Genomic DNA, 16,703 nt, shown 5'->3' on the forward strand with positions numbered 1-16,703 from the left:
ATAATGGAAATAATTGTTACACAACACAATGATTATATAATGTCATTTCCCTAATTTCATGATTATTGAACACAGAGGACCCCCTGGAACTCCCAAAGGGACCCTTGAATGTCCCCAGACGGCAGATTGGGAAGCACATCAATCCGGCTCCAGGGTTTAAAACGCTGGGGGCACACGGCAAGATATTGCAACCAATATTTCAACTATTTACTGTACACTCCATTCCACTTTGAGTTGTCTGCTGGTGAACTCGGAGTTGGTGGATGATGTGTTGTTCAACATGGTCAGAATGGGGAAGATATCAAAACCTGATTGATGTGTGTGTGTGTGTGTGTGTGTGTGTGTGTGTGTGTGTCTCCCTCTCTCTCTCTGTGTGCCTTGCATGTATTACCAGTGACAGCACAGTCAGTGGGATAATAAGCATGATGTGGCATCAGCTCCAGCAGACACACGCACACGCACACGCACACACAGACTCACGCGATGCTTTGTGTGACAAAGTGTGCGAGAATGATCTTTTTCCCTTTTTTTTTTTTTGTTTTTACACCAGCTTCCTTCCGATGGTAAATTGTAGGCCAGAGGTGGCGGAAATACGTCAGTTCTGTGGGTTCTCTGAAGCTTGACTGTGTCTCTTAATTTCGGATGAAGGGAAGGAGAGGGGGGCGGGAGAGGAGATTGTAATCACTCCTGTCGCTTTAAGGACACTTATCAAAGCCTTCTTATGCGAATAGAAAATACCACGAGCCCCGGAGCAACTGAGCCGCAAAGGGACGGACCGGAGTGGATTTATAGGGAACTCAACATGATCTAAACTGGAATAGACCGCTTCATCGCCTCATGGAGTTTGGCTACACACTGGATGGTTGTCTTATTCGGACGGTTCGGATCATTTAGGGAATATTGCGCATAAGTAGCTTTCAGACTCGGGATCCTTTTTTTTTTTTGCAGCCCGCAGTTCGGGGAGAGAAATATGGTCTAAAACTCACCGCGGACGGGATTATTCACTCAGCCCGCAGCCTCGATCGATCGGCTGCGTACTTGTTCGCCAGGCGTGTTTGTTGTTTCGGACGGATAGTACAGAGCTCTCCCCCCCGCCTGACAGCCCTGGATCATGGATCGGGGTGGTGGAAAACAACAACGGCCAGCGACCGGATTGCTCTGCGCCGTCTGCGGCATGCAGCGAGCTTAGGCTACAACACCGCTTGTTATTATTCCGATGCAACAAAAGTTACAAAGCGGCTACAATGCGTGCATCTTCTTAACCCGGTCGCCGTTTTGCACCTGCTTTAGCGGACACCGCGTCGACACAGCGCCGATTCGTGACCAAAAATAACGCGTGGATCCGCGTCGCTTTTTCCCCCCGCTGTGGCTGTCGCCCGAGCGGCATACCTGAACATTTGCTTATCGTAATGGAGATTGCTGAGGTTTATACTCAAGGTCATTGAGTGGTATAAGGCTGTATTCGCGTTGTTATTTACACACACGCGCAGCGCTATCTTCCGTTATAGCGCTGCCTACAATTGTCAGTCCGGTGCGTGTTACTTGTTATAACGCGCTGCAGCGAGCGTTCAGCCGAGCGCCGACTGTGGAGTTCTATTTATCTTTCTCTTTGACACTGCAAGCTTTCTCCGACAACATGGATGGGAAATTGAAACCGGGTCGGAGGTGCCGGACCAAGCGGGAGAGGGTGCGGAGGTTGCGGGAGGCAGGAAGCAGAGACGCCCGCAGCCCCGACCCCAACTCCTCCTGCTCCGACAGGGAGGGACACAGTCCGGGGAGGGACGCCGCCTCCCTGCCCGGTAAGAAGGCGCCTCACCCCGCAGCAACCGCCAGAGCTCCGCGTACCCCCCGGCGGAAGAGACGCGAGTCCAGCTCGCAGGAGGAGGACATCATTGATGGATTTGCTATCGCCAGTTTCATCAGCCTGGACCGTCTGGAGGTAGGACGGAACCGGATCAGTCCTTGTTTGTTTGTTTGTTTGTTTGTTTTTCTGTGTGTTTGTGTGTGTGTGTGTGCAGCATTCTTCAACAGTGGAGTGGCTCTCAAAGATGGGGTCCTTGAGGCCCCCCACTCACTCCAGCAACCTGAGGACTAGTCTAATTTGTCTCTAATTGACTTGAGATGATGCCAATTAGACTGGATAAGGATGACTCCTCTAATCTTCTGATAGTGATTCTCAGAGGCTCAAGATGTCCCTGATCAATCCTCGGTTTGATTCTCATCGCAATGTTCAAAACTAATCCCAAAAACCCTTATTGGGTTACCGGGTTCGTGGATGGGAATGTGTGTCTGTTTGGAGTCCTTGAGATGAAACTGTGAGACAATCACTGCTGTGCACAATTCTGTTTAAATATTATTACAAGTTCAAGGTTTTGTGAATGAGATGTTAGTCATTGGCAGCATATGGCTTGTTGGTGAAACTAAACAGGTGTCAGTAATGGCTCTTCTGATTCACTGTGAGTTGTCAGTGCACTCTTGACATTTTGCTCTTTGATAAACTGCCATTTATCTATTACAGGCTGATACAACATGTGCTGATAACTGTGCATCTGTCATTATGGTGTGCTATGTCTGATGTTAGAGGAATGATTTTAGGAACAAAGGAGGTTCTCTTGTGACATCCTCTTATCTCTTTTATCTCATTGGGTTCCAAGTGACAAATAAAACATTGCTCCCAGTGGGACATCAGGCTGACTGATAAAGCAGGGAGGCGGGCCTGTGCTTTTTCCATGGCTCATTGTGGGAATGGTAGCACGACTGTAGTTGAAACATAAATCACTAGCTTTGATAAACATAGCTAGCCCACTGAGGTCTGTATATTTTAAGATGATGACCTCATTTGAAAGACTGTGGATCATACCACGGGCCACCTCATTTCAATGACAACCTCCCATGTGGGCTTAGCAATGGTATTAATCAGTCATGATTGAGTCTTGCCTCCTACATAGTGCTTAGTCAGTATAATGCTTGAATACAGATTTACAGCAGAATAACTGCATACAATATAAACCAGCTGTCCAACCTCATACATAGATTCACTCACTTCAGCACCTCCCTTCTGTTAACAAGTTTGACCTGAGCGGGTCATCAGTAGTTTATATTGCTATTCCATTTAGCTCGGCCCCCCATTGTGTGGAGAGTGGCTGTGAAAGCAGATCGGGAGGAATATGAATAGGGGTGTTTGTGTGAAGTAAGTATGCATAAACCATAACCACAAATAACTACGGTATTGTGCCCTGTAATTCATACACAAAGGATAACAGGCAATGCACACAGGTGGGAAAACTGTATAACTATGGATTGAAGTATTACACCTCATAAAATCCTATTGTGATTCCATACAGTAGGACATTCCCGCACATCATATAGGATACACTCCCCATTAGGGAACCGCAGCAAGGCTACAGCACATACACGTGTTACTTGTTATCAAATGTGCAGGACATGTGTGTTGTTTCCTGCTCGTATTGCTTTGTGTGAGTGCAGCACGCTGTACAGTTGTATGTGTGAGTATTTTTGCCCTTTGTGCTGCGTCGCTGCCACTTCTGACAGCTGCCGACTGAAAGGCTTTGAGGATGTCATAGCAGCAACGTGCTTCTTACTGGCTCTTCTGGCAGCATGCTGGTGTCTCTGCTGCTGTCAGTTTGGTGCCCTGCCCTATTGACTTCGAGGAATATTCTTATGTGTGTATTGAATACGTTTAGAAGTACTTTATGTTCACGTGTTTCACATCTGTCCCTGCTACTGTCCTATTTGTTGCTGCGGAGCAAGGTTGTGTTTCTACAAATGTTTGTCTTTGGATGCTTCATCATGATAAACAAGCTGCCTCTTTGTGTTTGAGTGGGGAATTAAGTAAAAATAATGAATCAATCGTTGTTTTACACATTCCCGAGCAGTAATAGTTTTCTTACACAAGTGCTAAATCAATGTTGAATGAGAAAACAGTGCTCTGCACAGGAGCTTATGATTCAAGGCTCAGCAAATGAGGCATGATATGGTTCTGTGTGAAATGATACTCTCATGCCAGCCAGCTACTTGTTGGTAATTGGTCTGATTTGCATGCAAATGGTCTGCGCTTATTAAATGATGTTGTTTGATTTTGTGCAATTACATGAGGGAATGTACACAGGTTCTGTGAGCTTTGCCTTGAAATGAGCATGTTGACTTTATACATATTTCATCCTGTCTACTGTTTGTGACCGCAATAATCACATTTGTTGGCAGCTAAAAAGTTACATCACTGTGTATGAAAGGCACTGTTTGAAATGTGTACCAACTAAAATCGTCTCATTATTGGTCATGACGCTTTCACCGACATACTGTATGCTCGAGTGAAGCTCATGACCTACGCTACCTGTGCTAATTGCTCATCAATTATGAGGAGGACACTGTGGCGTTTGGCGAGGCAATAGCTCTGACCTATTGCATCACGCTCCGATAAACTAGCTCACCCTCGTCGGGACGAGTGTGTGCACCCCCCTGACCTCTTCTAAGTGATGACCAGCACGGCTGTGTTTATGTCAGGCCCTACAGCCAGGCTACAGCAGGGCTTGACTGTTATGGTTGCCACTAGCAACCGTTTTGAAATTTCGAAAATTGGCAACCAATTCTTGGCCTTTGGTTGACTTCAGTTGCAATTACTTTTCATTGTATAAAAAAATTGGGACTGCTGGTAATTTTTATTCCAGGAATAGAGGATGGACACGTTGACTGATAACACTTTAGAATATTACTTTTATTTACTCTATCTTGTTTCTTTTAATCTCTATTTAATCCTTTTGCTTCCTAAAGCTCTTGAGGATGAACGTGTTTCATAAAACCCCTGTCACCTTTGGGTTTCTGTGATCGTCATTTGATTGTCTATTTTCGTCTGTAGCTTGTGCACAGCTGTTAGTCTGCTCGCACTAACCCAAGGTTATGGTTCCTCCAAGAGCACATTGACTATAAACAAAATCCGTAGGTGGTTGTTGTTGATATTCCAGCTCTGCGCTGATAGGATCAAGCTCCCTTGATGAAGGCTTAGGCAGTATGGTCTCCGCCTGCTCCCGTAACCTGTTTCATTACAGCTGAAAGCAATTTACAGCCATGGCCGCATTTGATTATGGCGTGTTTTTATTTGCTTCGAATCCCAACGTTTCTTGTAGGAAAGCCAGCTACTTACCTGTGAAAATTGACTGTACAAACACGGGCGTCACGGGCACCTTATCGTGATTAGAGAAATGTTCAGGATGAATCAGTGATGATTCAAAGAGTGTAAGCAGTCAGCCATCTATAAAAAAGGGAAAACCTTATATGTCCAGTTTTTCCATGTGTCTTTCTTACAATAAGAATTCAGATCATCAGTTACTACTCCCTTTATTCCTAAATGTCGTTTGTTGTTCAAACATTTTTATGTGAATGGTGGAATAATTAATACTCATACAGTTTTCAAATGCTGAAAAGTCGACCTGAAAATATAAGGTTTTCACCTGACAGCAGTGCTATAAAACAATTACCCGCTGCGGCTTAAACCCCCCAGACGTCTCCCTGTGGGTATCAAACAAGTGAGCAGATAATAAAATGACACAATTATCCATCTGTCACAGTATGAATAAGATGTTTGATTTGCTCCATTTGCTCTGCGAGTGACGTCGGAGTGGCAAATCCCCCCACGTTAATCCACAATCCTTCTGTTCATCTGCTTTAACATGAATTTACAGATTTGTTTGGGTTTTTCGTTCCGCACCATGAGTTTCTAAATTCACTCTAATGGGGATTTAGGTTTAGTTGATTTAGTGATATTACAACGGTGTCAAGGGCAGGAATCCCAAAGGCGGAGCATTCCGACAGAAAGGGTTTCATAAATAGAAGCTCTTCGTGGGATCTAGAGTCAGTCTCCAGGGAGGTTTTGCTAAACATGCTTGCTCTCCTGTTGGACTCACTTGCAATTATCATCATCTGCTGTTCGCCACTAAGCAATAAGGGGAAATGAAGTCAAGGAAAGCTTGACATTAGCTGTTAGAGAAGCTGTGAGTTGCTGCTTCCCTCTCTCCTCCCATATTATCCCAGCTGGTACGTGGATCGAAGCCAGACACATTCCAGTTACAAGTATGCGTCTTTCTATTTCATCAAGTGCTCGGATTAAAGCCTCAAAGGTTTCTGAGGCTTTCCCTTAAAATAGCTCCACTTGCACCTCGACAGCTCAAGTCCCATCGCATTCATTACTGGGTGCCTTACTGCTAGCACCATGTGTTCCTTATTAGCAGTCATTAGTACAGCTAACACTCAGGAGCGATCCTCTGTCAAGTGGCGACACTTCATATCAGAACATTACTTGTCAAAGACAATTAATAAGCACACTGGTAGCACCTATAGAGAATGCTAATGACGCCTTCAGAGCTTCAGCTCTAATTGATTCTTTGAGGTGAGTTTGACAAAACCTTTGGTAGTTTGTAAATCCCATCTTTTCCCTGTGGTCGGCTCAGTGCTTCTGATTGCCGGTTGGGTAACACAGTGCAAAGTGATCCTGACACTTGAAGCCACAGCAGTCGTTGCCGTAGTAAGATGTGTTGCTTCCATGGTGAGGCAGCAGATTTGTTGCAGGGGTTGCAGCAATCTTGCTTCGTGTTTGCTCTTTCCCCCGACAGTGATAGCGCTGTGCATCATATGCCGGCACTGACAAACAACTCCAGCTTTAATTAACAAGGCAACCCCCTGAGGCTCCGCTGCTCATTGGTTGACGCATCCCGCGGAGAGAGCTTTCTTAATGCCAGTGGGACGTCCCCCAGCCCCGGCTCTCTCTAACTGTCACACACTGTAGGCGACAGCATGGCTGATAAATGCATGGTCACATTCACAAGCCTTGTCTCACACACACACACACACACACACACACACACACACACACACACACACACACACACACACACACACACACACACACACAGTAACAGGATTGAACCTCCACTTTGCATCTGTCCAAGCCATCAACCAGTGACCTAAATATATCCACCAAAGGAAGGTTCTTGTGTGTTCATGCGGATCTGAAAGCATGGCAATCACTTTGTCAGCCTCCTCTGTAACTACAAAACTACACTTCTATTCGGCTCTGGAGGGTTTATGTACCACAAAATAAAAGTGGAGAAAATGCTTCAGTTCACATAGATTTCCAACTAGTCAAACAAAAAAGGAGTTGAATGCTAGCTCTCTCTGTGTGTGTGTGTGTGTGTGTGTGTGTGTGTGTGTGTGTGTGTGTGTGTGTGTGTGTGTGTGTGGTGTTTAGGGCTTGAGAGGGTTTCATTACTGATTAATTGGCTTGTTTTGTCAGACGGTCCAAATTCCAAAGATATACCGTTCACTGTTGAGAACATTAAGAAAACAAGCAAATGATCCTATTTTAGAAGCTGGAACTAATTATTTTTTGCTTTAAAAATGACAAACGATTAATATATAAATGGAATAATATCCTGATGTGTAAAGGCATGAGGGATCATTTCTCATTTTGAATCACCAGTACCAAATGTTGCTGAGATTAAATTCAGGAAAGACACCACAAGTGAGTGAAAATAGAGAAGCTTCATTTAATAGAAGATGTTGACCTTGTCAATTAGATCAATTCATCAGAGGTGAAGTCCTATAAATAACAGTGGCTTAGACACTTGTGGCAGTGGGACGATGGAGGAGATTTCAATGACAGCAGAGAAACCACATTGGTTTAAAGGTGCCCTTCACTAGCAGCCCGAGGAGGCTGGCGATATGCACTCCTTCCACCAGTTCTAATGCCGTTCGGTTGATCGACAATTGCCGGCGGTAACAAAGCGTAACAATGCACATTTAAAGGCAGCGAAGAAGACTGTGAGCTAGCAGATATTGATGTTAACCATGCAGGACTTTCAATGTTCCAAAAAACACGCTTTGCAAATGTTTTAAGAGGAAGGAAATATGATAAACACTACTATTTTTTGTTCACATTAAAGCTCCCCAGTACCTTTTTTAAATGCCCTATAGCTAAGATGATCTCAGTGACATCACTGCATAGTACCGAAGAGATGAAGGCCCTTGAGTGACGACTAAATACGCCCGTCCACACTAGGACAGTGTGTTCTCAAAATGATTTGTCCTCGGGAGCGTTTCCAAACTCCTCTGTAGTGTGCACATTCAGTGTAAAGCAAAGGATATGCGTTTTTAAATGGAAACGTAGTGGTGTGGACACGGCCTTAAGTTGGTGAAATTGTGATTTATATCAGGAACTGAGTTCAAATCTGAGTTTGCATGATACCAGCTTTCGGGACTTGAAAAAATACTGAAATGTCACAGGCTCCAGGCAGAAAAGAGATCTGTATCTGTATTTCCTTCATTTCCAGCCAGCATTTCTGTTATAAATGTGGAAGATAGTTGGATAAATGCACGCTGGCCCTGAATGGTCCTTTTTTGGAGCGGTTGTCTATTTTGAGGTATTACTCCAGCGTCTGAATTTACCAGCGCCACAACGCCTCAGAATAAGAGACGCTTTTATTTGAGGTACAATGACGCCTGAGGATTTCCTGAAATGTGCAGACAGTACAACATGGCTGACACATATTAAGTGGCACATAAACGCATGTTGGTAGCTTGTTGTAGGCATACGTATCCATTTCCTGCTAGCCGTCTTCCATCTTCCTGTCTCAGTGTTTTCACTGCGGTGAATGACAGGATGTAATTATGCCGTGATTAAGATGCTGTCTCTTGCGATGGATTAGGAGCTGCACTGTGAGAAGGTTCCCCGGTAATTATCCACATCTGATTTGTCCCCCCTTTTCCCTTTCGTGACCCCTCTCCTTTTTTTCGACGAACGATTCATTAATTCATGTTACTAAACAATGTTAACACACGATATTTCAGTTGAACACTTTGAGAAAAAGAAATGATTTGGAGATAACTTCATTCAACAATTTTGATTAATATATAATAGTGCCCGTGGCCGCAGAAACTCTGTATGAATGACTAACAGATGCGGTCTGTGAAGGATTTACAACAAAAATAATGAAAGCTAAATAGAGAGGGCACTCTTTAAGTGGCTCATTAAGTAATAGCTGTTTTCCTTTTCAGCCGTGTCCTTCACTGACATAGAGCAGACAGAGAGCTCTGAAAGCCTGGCTTGCTTCAAACTTCACGTCACTTGAATCCCTTTTCAACATTTTGCTTGCATTCGAGTGTAGGTCTGCTGACCTGGAGTGTGTGTGGTAAAGAGCAATAACAATTCTGACAATGCTCTCCTGCAAAGCAAGGCGAACGCCTAACAATAAAGCGGTTTGCTCGCACCACGCTGCTAATATTACGTGAAGAAATGTGAAATTATTTTGGAAAAAGGTTGCGGTATCTTTTTGTCACGAGCAATCACTGTCTGAGATATTAAAGGGCAAGCCAGCGCACATCCCATTGTCACAATGACAAACATTAAATGTCCCGTCACTACGACCTCCCTGCACACAATTGTCCCCATAAAATCAAGGTTATCGGTATCCGCTGTGTGAACATTCATCTTTTGAGTTAACCAACCTACAAAATGAGCTTTTGGTTGTTACCGAGTAAACATGCATCACACGTCCATGTGCTCGGCTCGAGTTGTCATTTAGGAAACGACGCTACGTATCATTTTGTCACGTTTAAAAAGTAGATTGCATGTCTGTCGGTCAACAAACAATCTCACTAATGCAGCTAAATGCACACTTTATGTTCTGGTGAGCTGCTTGTTTTGTTATGCTGTGAAACCGTACATGAGCTAATGTAACCATAGTTCAGCAGCAAAAGGTGAGTCTCCACGAGCAATTGATATATGATATTTGATAATTTCAGCGTTTGCTGTTTTTAATGTCACGCGATGGAGGTGGCAGTGGAGGTGACGAAACGTGTCCAAACATTGCAATTTGTCCGCTGAGTTATCAATATATGACGGATGTATTAGACTATCCATGTGGTATACAGCCAGTTGTATTTTCACCTCTATTTCATAAAAAAAAAGGTATTGCAATATGTATCGTATCGCAATATATTGCTATATATTGTAACGTTAGGTGCTTGCCAATATAATCCCTAATGATTAAAACCATTCATAAACTCATAAATCGTGTGTCTAATATACAGTTCCAAACATCCATTATTGTTATTTTAAGATTATTTCCTTTGCACTCATGGGGTGTTTAAAAACAGTTTAAAAAATACAGTTCAAGCTTGAAAAGCACTAATGAGCCCATATGACCCCCTTCCAACAATCCTGGCTCAGACACAGAACGTATCTACATTTCACTTGCTCAGTCATTTATGGAAGGCAACCTATTTCAAGGGTTTTGTATATTGTTATGCCAAGTAGGATACAATACACTTTCAGAACTGAAGAACATCTGGAAAATATCATATTAGAACACTACTTTAAACTGCTCAGCAAATAAGACAAGATAACACAGCAATATTTACCAGCATTCTGCAACGTGGTAATCTGGCAATCGTAATTTGTCAAAACACTGCAGATTACAAATCAGCCTCCAGTCCACGTGGTCGTGTTTTTAAGGAGGGCCTCGTTCTCAAAGGCATGATTCACGCAGTCGTGACATGGCGCGGATCCTGCTGCATGTTTTCTTAATAGATCACTCTTAGTGTGAAAGCAATTAGCGTTAACAGTTGTTGATAGGCTCTTCTACTACCAACACTCGCTACCAACACCAGCTCTGAGGGGAATCGTCTTTATAGGCCAAGTGATGCTGACAATAATTGCTTCAGCTCTCAGCTCCCCCACTGAAACAAGATACAGTGATATGTTAGTCTGCATTTTATTACAGCTTATTGTTTGTTGGTACACCGATTCCATTCCCAGCATTTAGCCGTGTCTGTGTGTCAGTGTTTTTTATATGTGGGTGCAGGCAAAGCCAAATAAGGACTGATTCAGGGTTTTTTCGTGATAGTTTTGGCAGCCGTGCAACAAGCTGTGGTCAAGATAATAGAGCTTAGATAAGAGGGTGCTTATTCAATGTGGAATTTCTCTCTTTCCCCTGTGCCACTCCTCTTCCATTTGCTGTCTGGATGACATTTGGCTCTCCACACTCAGTCGTTTATTGTTGTTGAAATGAAGCACCTTGTCGGCCATCCACACGTTGCTCCATGGAATCTGAATGTCTTTGTAGAGTGTGAGTTTGTCATTGCTGACTGACGCACAAACACCTAAGGGGTTAACTACGACTCCCAAAGTGCATGTCATCCAATCACTGAGCGTACAATGTTTTGTTTGCTCTTCTAAACGGCAGGTGAAAGCTTAACATTACATTTGGGCGATACATAAATACATTCTGCGTCTTGGATTCGGGCTCTGTTTTGGACAAAACAATTATGTTGCGGTGTTTTATTCTCAAGTGCATCGGTTGAGTGTTGTTTTGCCACCGCACCAATAGCAGCGATGGCTGAGGATGTTGGGCAGTGTAGTAGAAACATTTTAAATCCTCAGACTTTACTCAAACTGTATGTGATTATATTATGATATCCTTTAACTTGAACTTTTATAGTAGAATTAGAAGTGGAGGCGGTTGGAGCAATGATTCACCCTGGCTTTCAGTGGAGAGTGGGTAGTGGTTTATATGCTGTTTTAGAGGCTTTTTGACTCTGCCAATATCAAATTATAGGGGAGACACTAAACAGTTCTGGAGTCTTAACTGGATCTGCTTGGCAAAATACACGGTATTGGAATTTAGGTCCCTGTATTGATGACATTTTTTGCTTCAGGAAGCAGTTCTTGCACCTCGGTCTACTGACAGTAAGTGCGCTGCTGTATGAGATATCATCAGTTTTTAACAGGCTGGACCCGTTGCCAACTCAGACACTCCTTATTTTATGAATCCTCCGAGCATCTATGAAAGTCAATGTTGCGGCTGTGTGCTCAGCAGAGTGAAGAGGGAGAATGTGTTTGAAATATAATGGGATATATAATAAGGCCTATGTAACACAGCCACTGCAGTAAAACCTGCAAGGGCAACAAAAAAAAAACCCTCTTGTCACCCACAGTGAGATCTGGCTGACAGATCTGCCAGAGAAAAGAATCGTCAGAGTATGTCTCCTCCTCTCTCTCCCTCCCTGTCCATCTCCCCACTTGTGAAGCTTTCCTCTTTCCTTACTGTGCAGACAGCACGTGCATCCACTGACGACTCGGTCCTTTTTATTCTCTTTGCAGTCCGCAGCTTGTTTACCCACAGATCAAACGCAGTAAAATGCATCTGCTCCCCTTTTGTTAACAGGCCACACAGCTCATTTCAGAGAGGCCACGTTGTCAGTGCTTCTGAAACGAGGACAGGCACCTCAGGATCAGCAGGGCTTCGCCCGAGGCACCAGATCAAAATGACACGCACACACATACACCCAAGCACAAGACCAGTTGTTGAGTTAAAGGAGAAAACAGGCAGCATGTGAGAGCAAGAGAACATAAACAGAACTTTGCCAAGCTACTGTTTGCATTCCACATCTCTCTGCTTGGTAGCACAGCAGCCGTGTGCAGTGCAAATACCACACTATTCATAGCCCACACGGAGACCTTTAATAGTAAATAAAAAGTGGATACTGGTGTAACTCTTTAATCACATTCATCCTAATGAGAACACGTAATGCAGAATGAATATGGTTGGGTCAATAACAGGAGCAGTAGTAGCTGATAGTATCCTGGAAGGTCGGTTCTCCAAACATTAATCTTTGGCTAAACATGGAGTAGTTGGGGCTTTTGGAATTCCAGTATATTGAATATTGACACCGATTATTGGTAATCAGGAGTTCAAACCACATTAGCTTGAACGTCTATCTTCTTTTCACTTGGAGTGTCTTTAGCAAATGTAAGAATGTAAACAAATGGCAGGAATCATTGTTAAAGCTGATACAGATTAACATATTTTTATTGATAAAGGCACTTGAATGATTTATTTTTGGGATGGGTGTCTGCAGTAAACCAAAGCACATTTCTGTGGCACATTAAACCTATTTTGTGGTTTGGGGAATACAGAGAGACCATACCTAAGTTAATTTCCATTGTATCATGTCTTATTATCTAACTGAAAGGATCTGGCTCAAGGATACATTAGCGTGGCGGATGCCAGCCAGGACTGAGCTCAGAGTCAAGGAGGGCATTCTGTATTTGACCCTACTGTCGAACCCTCATCGAAGGTTTATGTGCACATGTTTGAGAGTTTGGCACATCCATCAGATTGCTAAACATGTCAGCGGTTGGTATGAAAATCATCAGACTTCATCATTTGACAAAACAATTCAACTGGCAGGCTAACTATGCCCTATTTCCTTAATGAGTGATTTAAGTTAACTTCCCCTCACTGTTTAAAAGCCGCTGAGTCATCCTGGTTCAGCCTCAGAGTTGGTACCATTGTTCATTTGCACTTGATGTTGGTTGGTTACACTGACAATACATATTATACATATGCAGGCTCTACGTACACCTATTCTATCGAGAAACACTTTTGTGTGATTTTTAGAAAAGACAAAGAGGAAAATATGTGGTGAACGTTATTATTTTGTGGAACTACTCTGTATAGACCATGGCACATTTTGCTTTCACTTTATTTGGTTAATGGCGACCTGATGCTCCTCTATAAACCATACTGTACTGACTGCAATCAGACAGCAGTTATTCAGCAAATGTATGATAATGTCTCACAAAAGTCTGTTCATAGCTTAATTTATACTCATCTCGACCTTGTAAACAGAGGCTGATTGGAAATGTAGAATCAAAGGAATTTTACTTAACAGTGTGGCTCTTTAAGGCCTTATAATTGATATACATGTTTGTGTGATACCACTATGATACCAACGAGACCGAACCCCATGTCACTCTGATGATTACATTTTAAATTTCCGCTGCTCAGATGTCACAGCGGGTAGGTAGGCCAAGCCGCGTTGCCTATCTGTAGCGAGGCGGGAGGTGAGCATCCATTGCTTTCCCCCCAACATAGAGTCAAATGATATCCCAACACTTCTCAGACACTTTGTTATCAGCTATTAATGAGACACTTTGTGGAAATGAATACCATCCCTCTCTTCCAGTCAGGTTTCCCCATGGCTCGCTATCAGTTCTCCAAATGTGCCACTGGCGTGAAGCGGGCACTTAGTGCAGACACACAGAGAGAGACACAATGAGGAAGCTAGAGACTTGGAAAGCAATGGGAAGAAAGAGAGAGTACAGGGGGTTGTATTCCAGCTTCCTGCTTAATTGCTTCCTGGCACCAGAGGTAAGCTTGTTCTCAGTACATAAATCCTCCTATTTTCATTTATCTGCTCCAGGTGTTGATGAAACAATTCCCCCACTGCATAATCATATTTCCCCTTCCCGCCTGCCAAGACGCTGAGAGGGAGAGGGAAGTAACCCCCCTCCCCCCCCCTCTGCCCGCCCATGACACACACTAGATGTGTGTGTGTGGGTGTGTGTGTGTGTGTGTGAGAGAATTGCTCTCCTTGCCGTTTCAATTTGCACAACAATACACAAGAGGTGGAAAACGGTTACACACACACTGACAGGCTTCACCAAAGGGGTGGTGGGTGTCAGCGTGTGTCGGTAGGTGAAGGGTGGTGCCACCCAGAACAGAGCAACCCATCAATTTGTCAGTCATACATTTAATCAACCTTTCGATCACTCAGACACCATTCAGCCAGTCTACTAGTTAGTAAATCAGGCATTTATTTCTAGTAGCTGCCAGTCGTTTGGTAGCCTGTGGCATTACCGTTATCAGTTCTGAAGCCTATAAATGTAACTGAGGGTCACATACCTCTAGAGGCCTCTCCAAGCCTCCATAGCTGCAGGCAGTAATGGTAAAACCAAGGGCAGACTCGGTTGTGTCTGTGCCGTTGTTGAATAGAGATATACTGCTTTGGATCGATGTAAAGCTACAGCGTGCCTCCCTGAAGGGCTTTATTTATGACAAAGCGCCTCCTTATATATTGCTTTGGACCATATTGCTGCACCATAGTGTGTTATGATTTAACTGTTGACTTTTCAGGAAGGTTTATCATTTTCCTCTGCGTCAGATTGTTGACAGGGCGATCTAAGTGTCGGCCAACACCTCCAAAGCTGGTAGGGGTTCAGGGTCCTGCTCACGAGCACTTTAGCAGTGCACTACCCACTTGACATTGTGTCATGACGAGAACTTTCATTAACAAGTCTAGTCTTTTGTACTTGTCTTGTGACCAGAATCATGACAGGAATATCCACTAGACAAAAGCGGCAAAAGTGAGCTAATGTGTGTTTTTGGGGTCCTTCGGGCAAAACAGCAGGCATTGTTTGCAGTAGAAGGCACAATGGTGTTTCTGTTCAAAACCAGCACAAGTAAAAGCTTGTCAGAGCGGAGGAAAGTGAGGGTGAAAAGACAGAGGGGGAAAGAAAAGCACGTGCTCACCAAAGCAACCTGTTAGAGAGCTGGCTGTGATTATCTAACCTGCAAGGCACTGCTGCGCAGTAAACCGTGTGGGCAGTTTTGGATGATAGTGGTGTCTGTAACTTTCTAGTTCCGTCTTCCTGTTAACTTGTCTCACTCTTATCTTCAATGCTCTCGAGAGAAAAAGTACACTGAAATCTATAGTTTGTGCTCATAAGATTGTTGGACCTGTGTTGACCGGCTGGCTGTGGGAAACCCTGAAGCCTCAGGCACCAGCCATGGCAAACACATTGTTAGCACTATAGGTTATAATTGATCTGCTTATCATTTGAAGGTGAGTAAAGCAACGTCTAAATCAGGCCTGATGTTGACTTGCATAAAAGAATGATCCCAGTCACGTGCACACAGTGAGGCATACAGCCTATTCATTAAACACTGGTATCGGATCGATACACAAAGCCCAGGTATTACTATCTGTATTGGGACTGAAAAAGTCTGATCTGTGTGTCCCTAATCTATAGTACACAAGTCTTTCCAAGACTGTGGTAATGTTAGACGCTGAGTATGTGAGCGTGTTAATGAAGTTAGCCTCACTCAGAGGCCATCCTTACAATGATGAACACTACTTTAGGATCAGCGGAAGTCGGCCAGCAGCTGGTGGTACCACAGTCTTGGACTCATGGTGCTCATGTTACCGCAGTTTCGTTGTGGGACACTGTGTGTGTGTGTGTCGTTGTGGGACACTGTTGAAACATGGTGGTGCAACACGGAGGACTCCATGGAGGAGGACCCCGCTCCCTCTAAGCTCACGAAAACACAGCGATTCTTAGTTTCAGGTGATAATACACCAAAACAACATGGTTAAAGTAACTCTGAGGAAGGTTTTCTTGGTTATAATAGAGTCTCAATTTAAAACTGATGCCTCTAAATGACCTACATGAGTAAAGAAGCCTCAGAGAGAAGATTGATTATTTCGACATAATGCTTGTCATCGGTGCCACTGGGTTGGATTCCGCACCAAATCATATGAAATCATTCAGGTTCACCAGAAGGTCCTGCTTGAAGGAAAGGGAGGTTAAGGAGAATCAGGACCAGGACTAAGCAGACCACTTCTGCAGTAAAATTAGAGTTTGAAGGCACTCTGGTGCTCGGAAACACACCCACTTTCTTCCACAGGGAATGCCAATATCATCACAAAATTAAACTTCCGTGCAATAGCTTTTAATATTATATATATTTCTGCTAGTACATCCCCCGAAATGATACACTCTGTCCCTTCAATGGACTTTGTTATATAGGAACAAAAGTGAAATCCCACCTTTTAAAGTTGTGTGGAGG

The 16,703-nt window shown here is 43.7% G+C and overlaps 1 protein-coding gene across 1 annotated transcript in view; it reads left to right on the forward strand.

The window, feature by feature from the left end:
- The first annotated feature begins 613 nt into the window (after window positions 1-613).
- fbrsl1 (fibrosin-like 1) overlaps window positions 614-16,703 on the forward strand; it is a 253,704-nt gene continuing 237,614 nt past the window's right edge. Inside the window, 3 exon segments of the mRNA XM_034541227.1 lie at window positions 614-1,324; window positions 1,326-1,437; window positions 1,623-1,939. Coding sequence (XP_034397118.1) covers window positions 1,217-1,324; window positions 1,326-1,437; window positions 1,623-1,939 — 537 coding nt within the window. The 5' untranslated portion in view covers window positions 614-1,216.

This window comes from Cyclopterus lumpus, chromosome 9 (genome assembly GCF_009769545.1).
Source record: "Cyclopterus lumpus isolate fCycLum1 chromosome 9, fCycLum1.pri, whole genome shotgun sequence".
NCBI classification, from domain to species: Eukaryota; Metazoa; Chordata; class Actinopteri; order Perciformes; family Cyclopteridae; genus Cyclopterus; species Cyclopterus lumpus.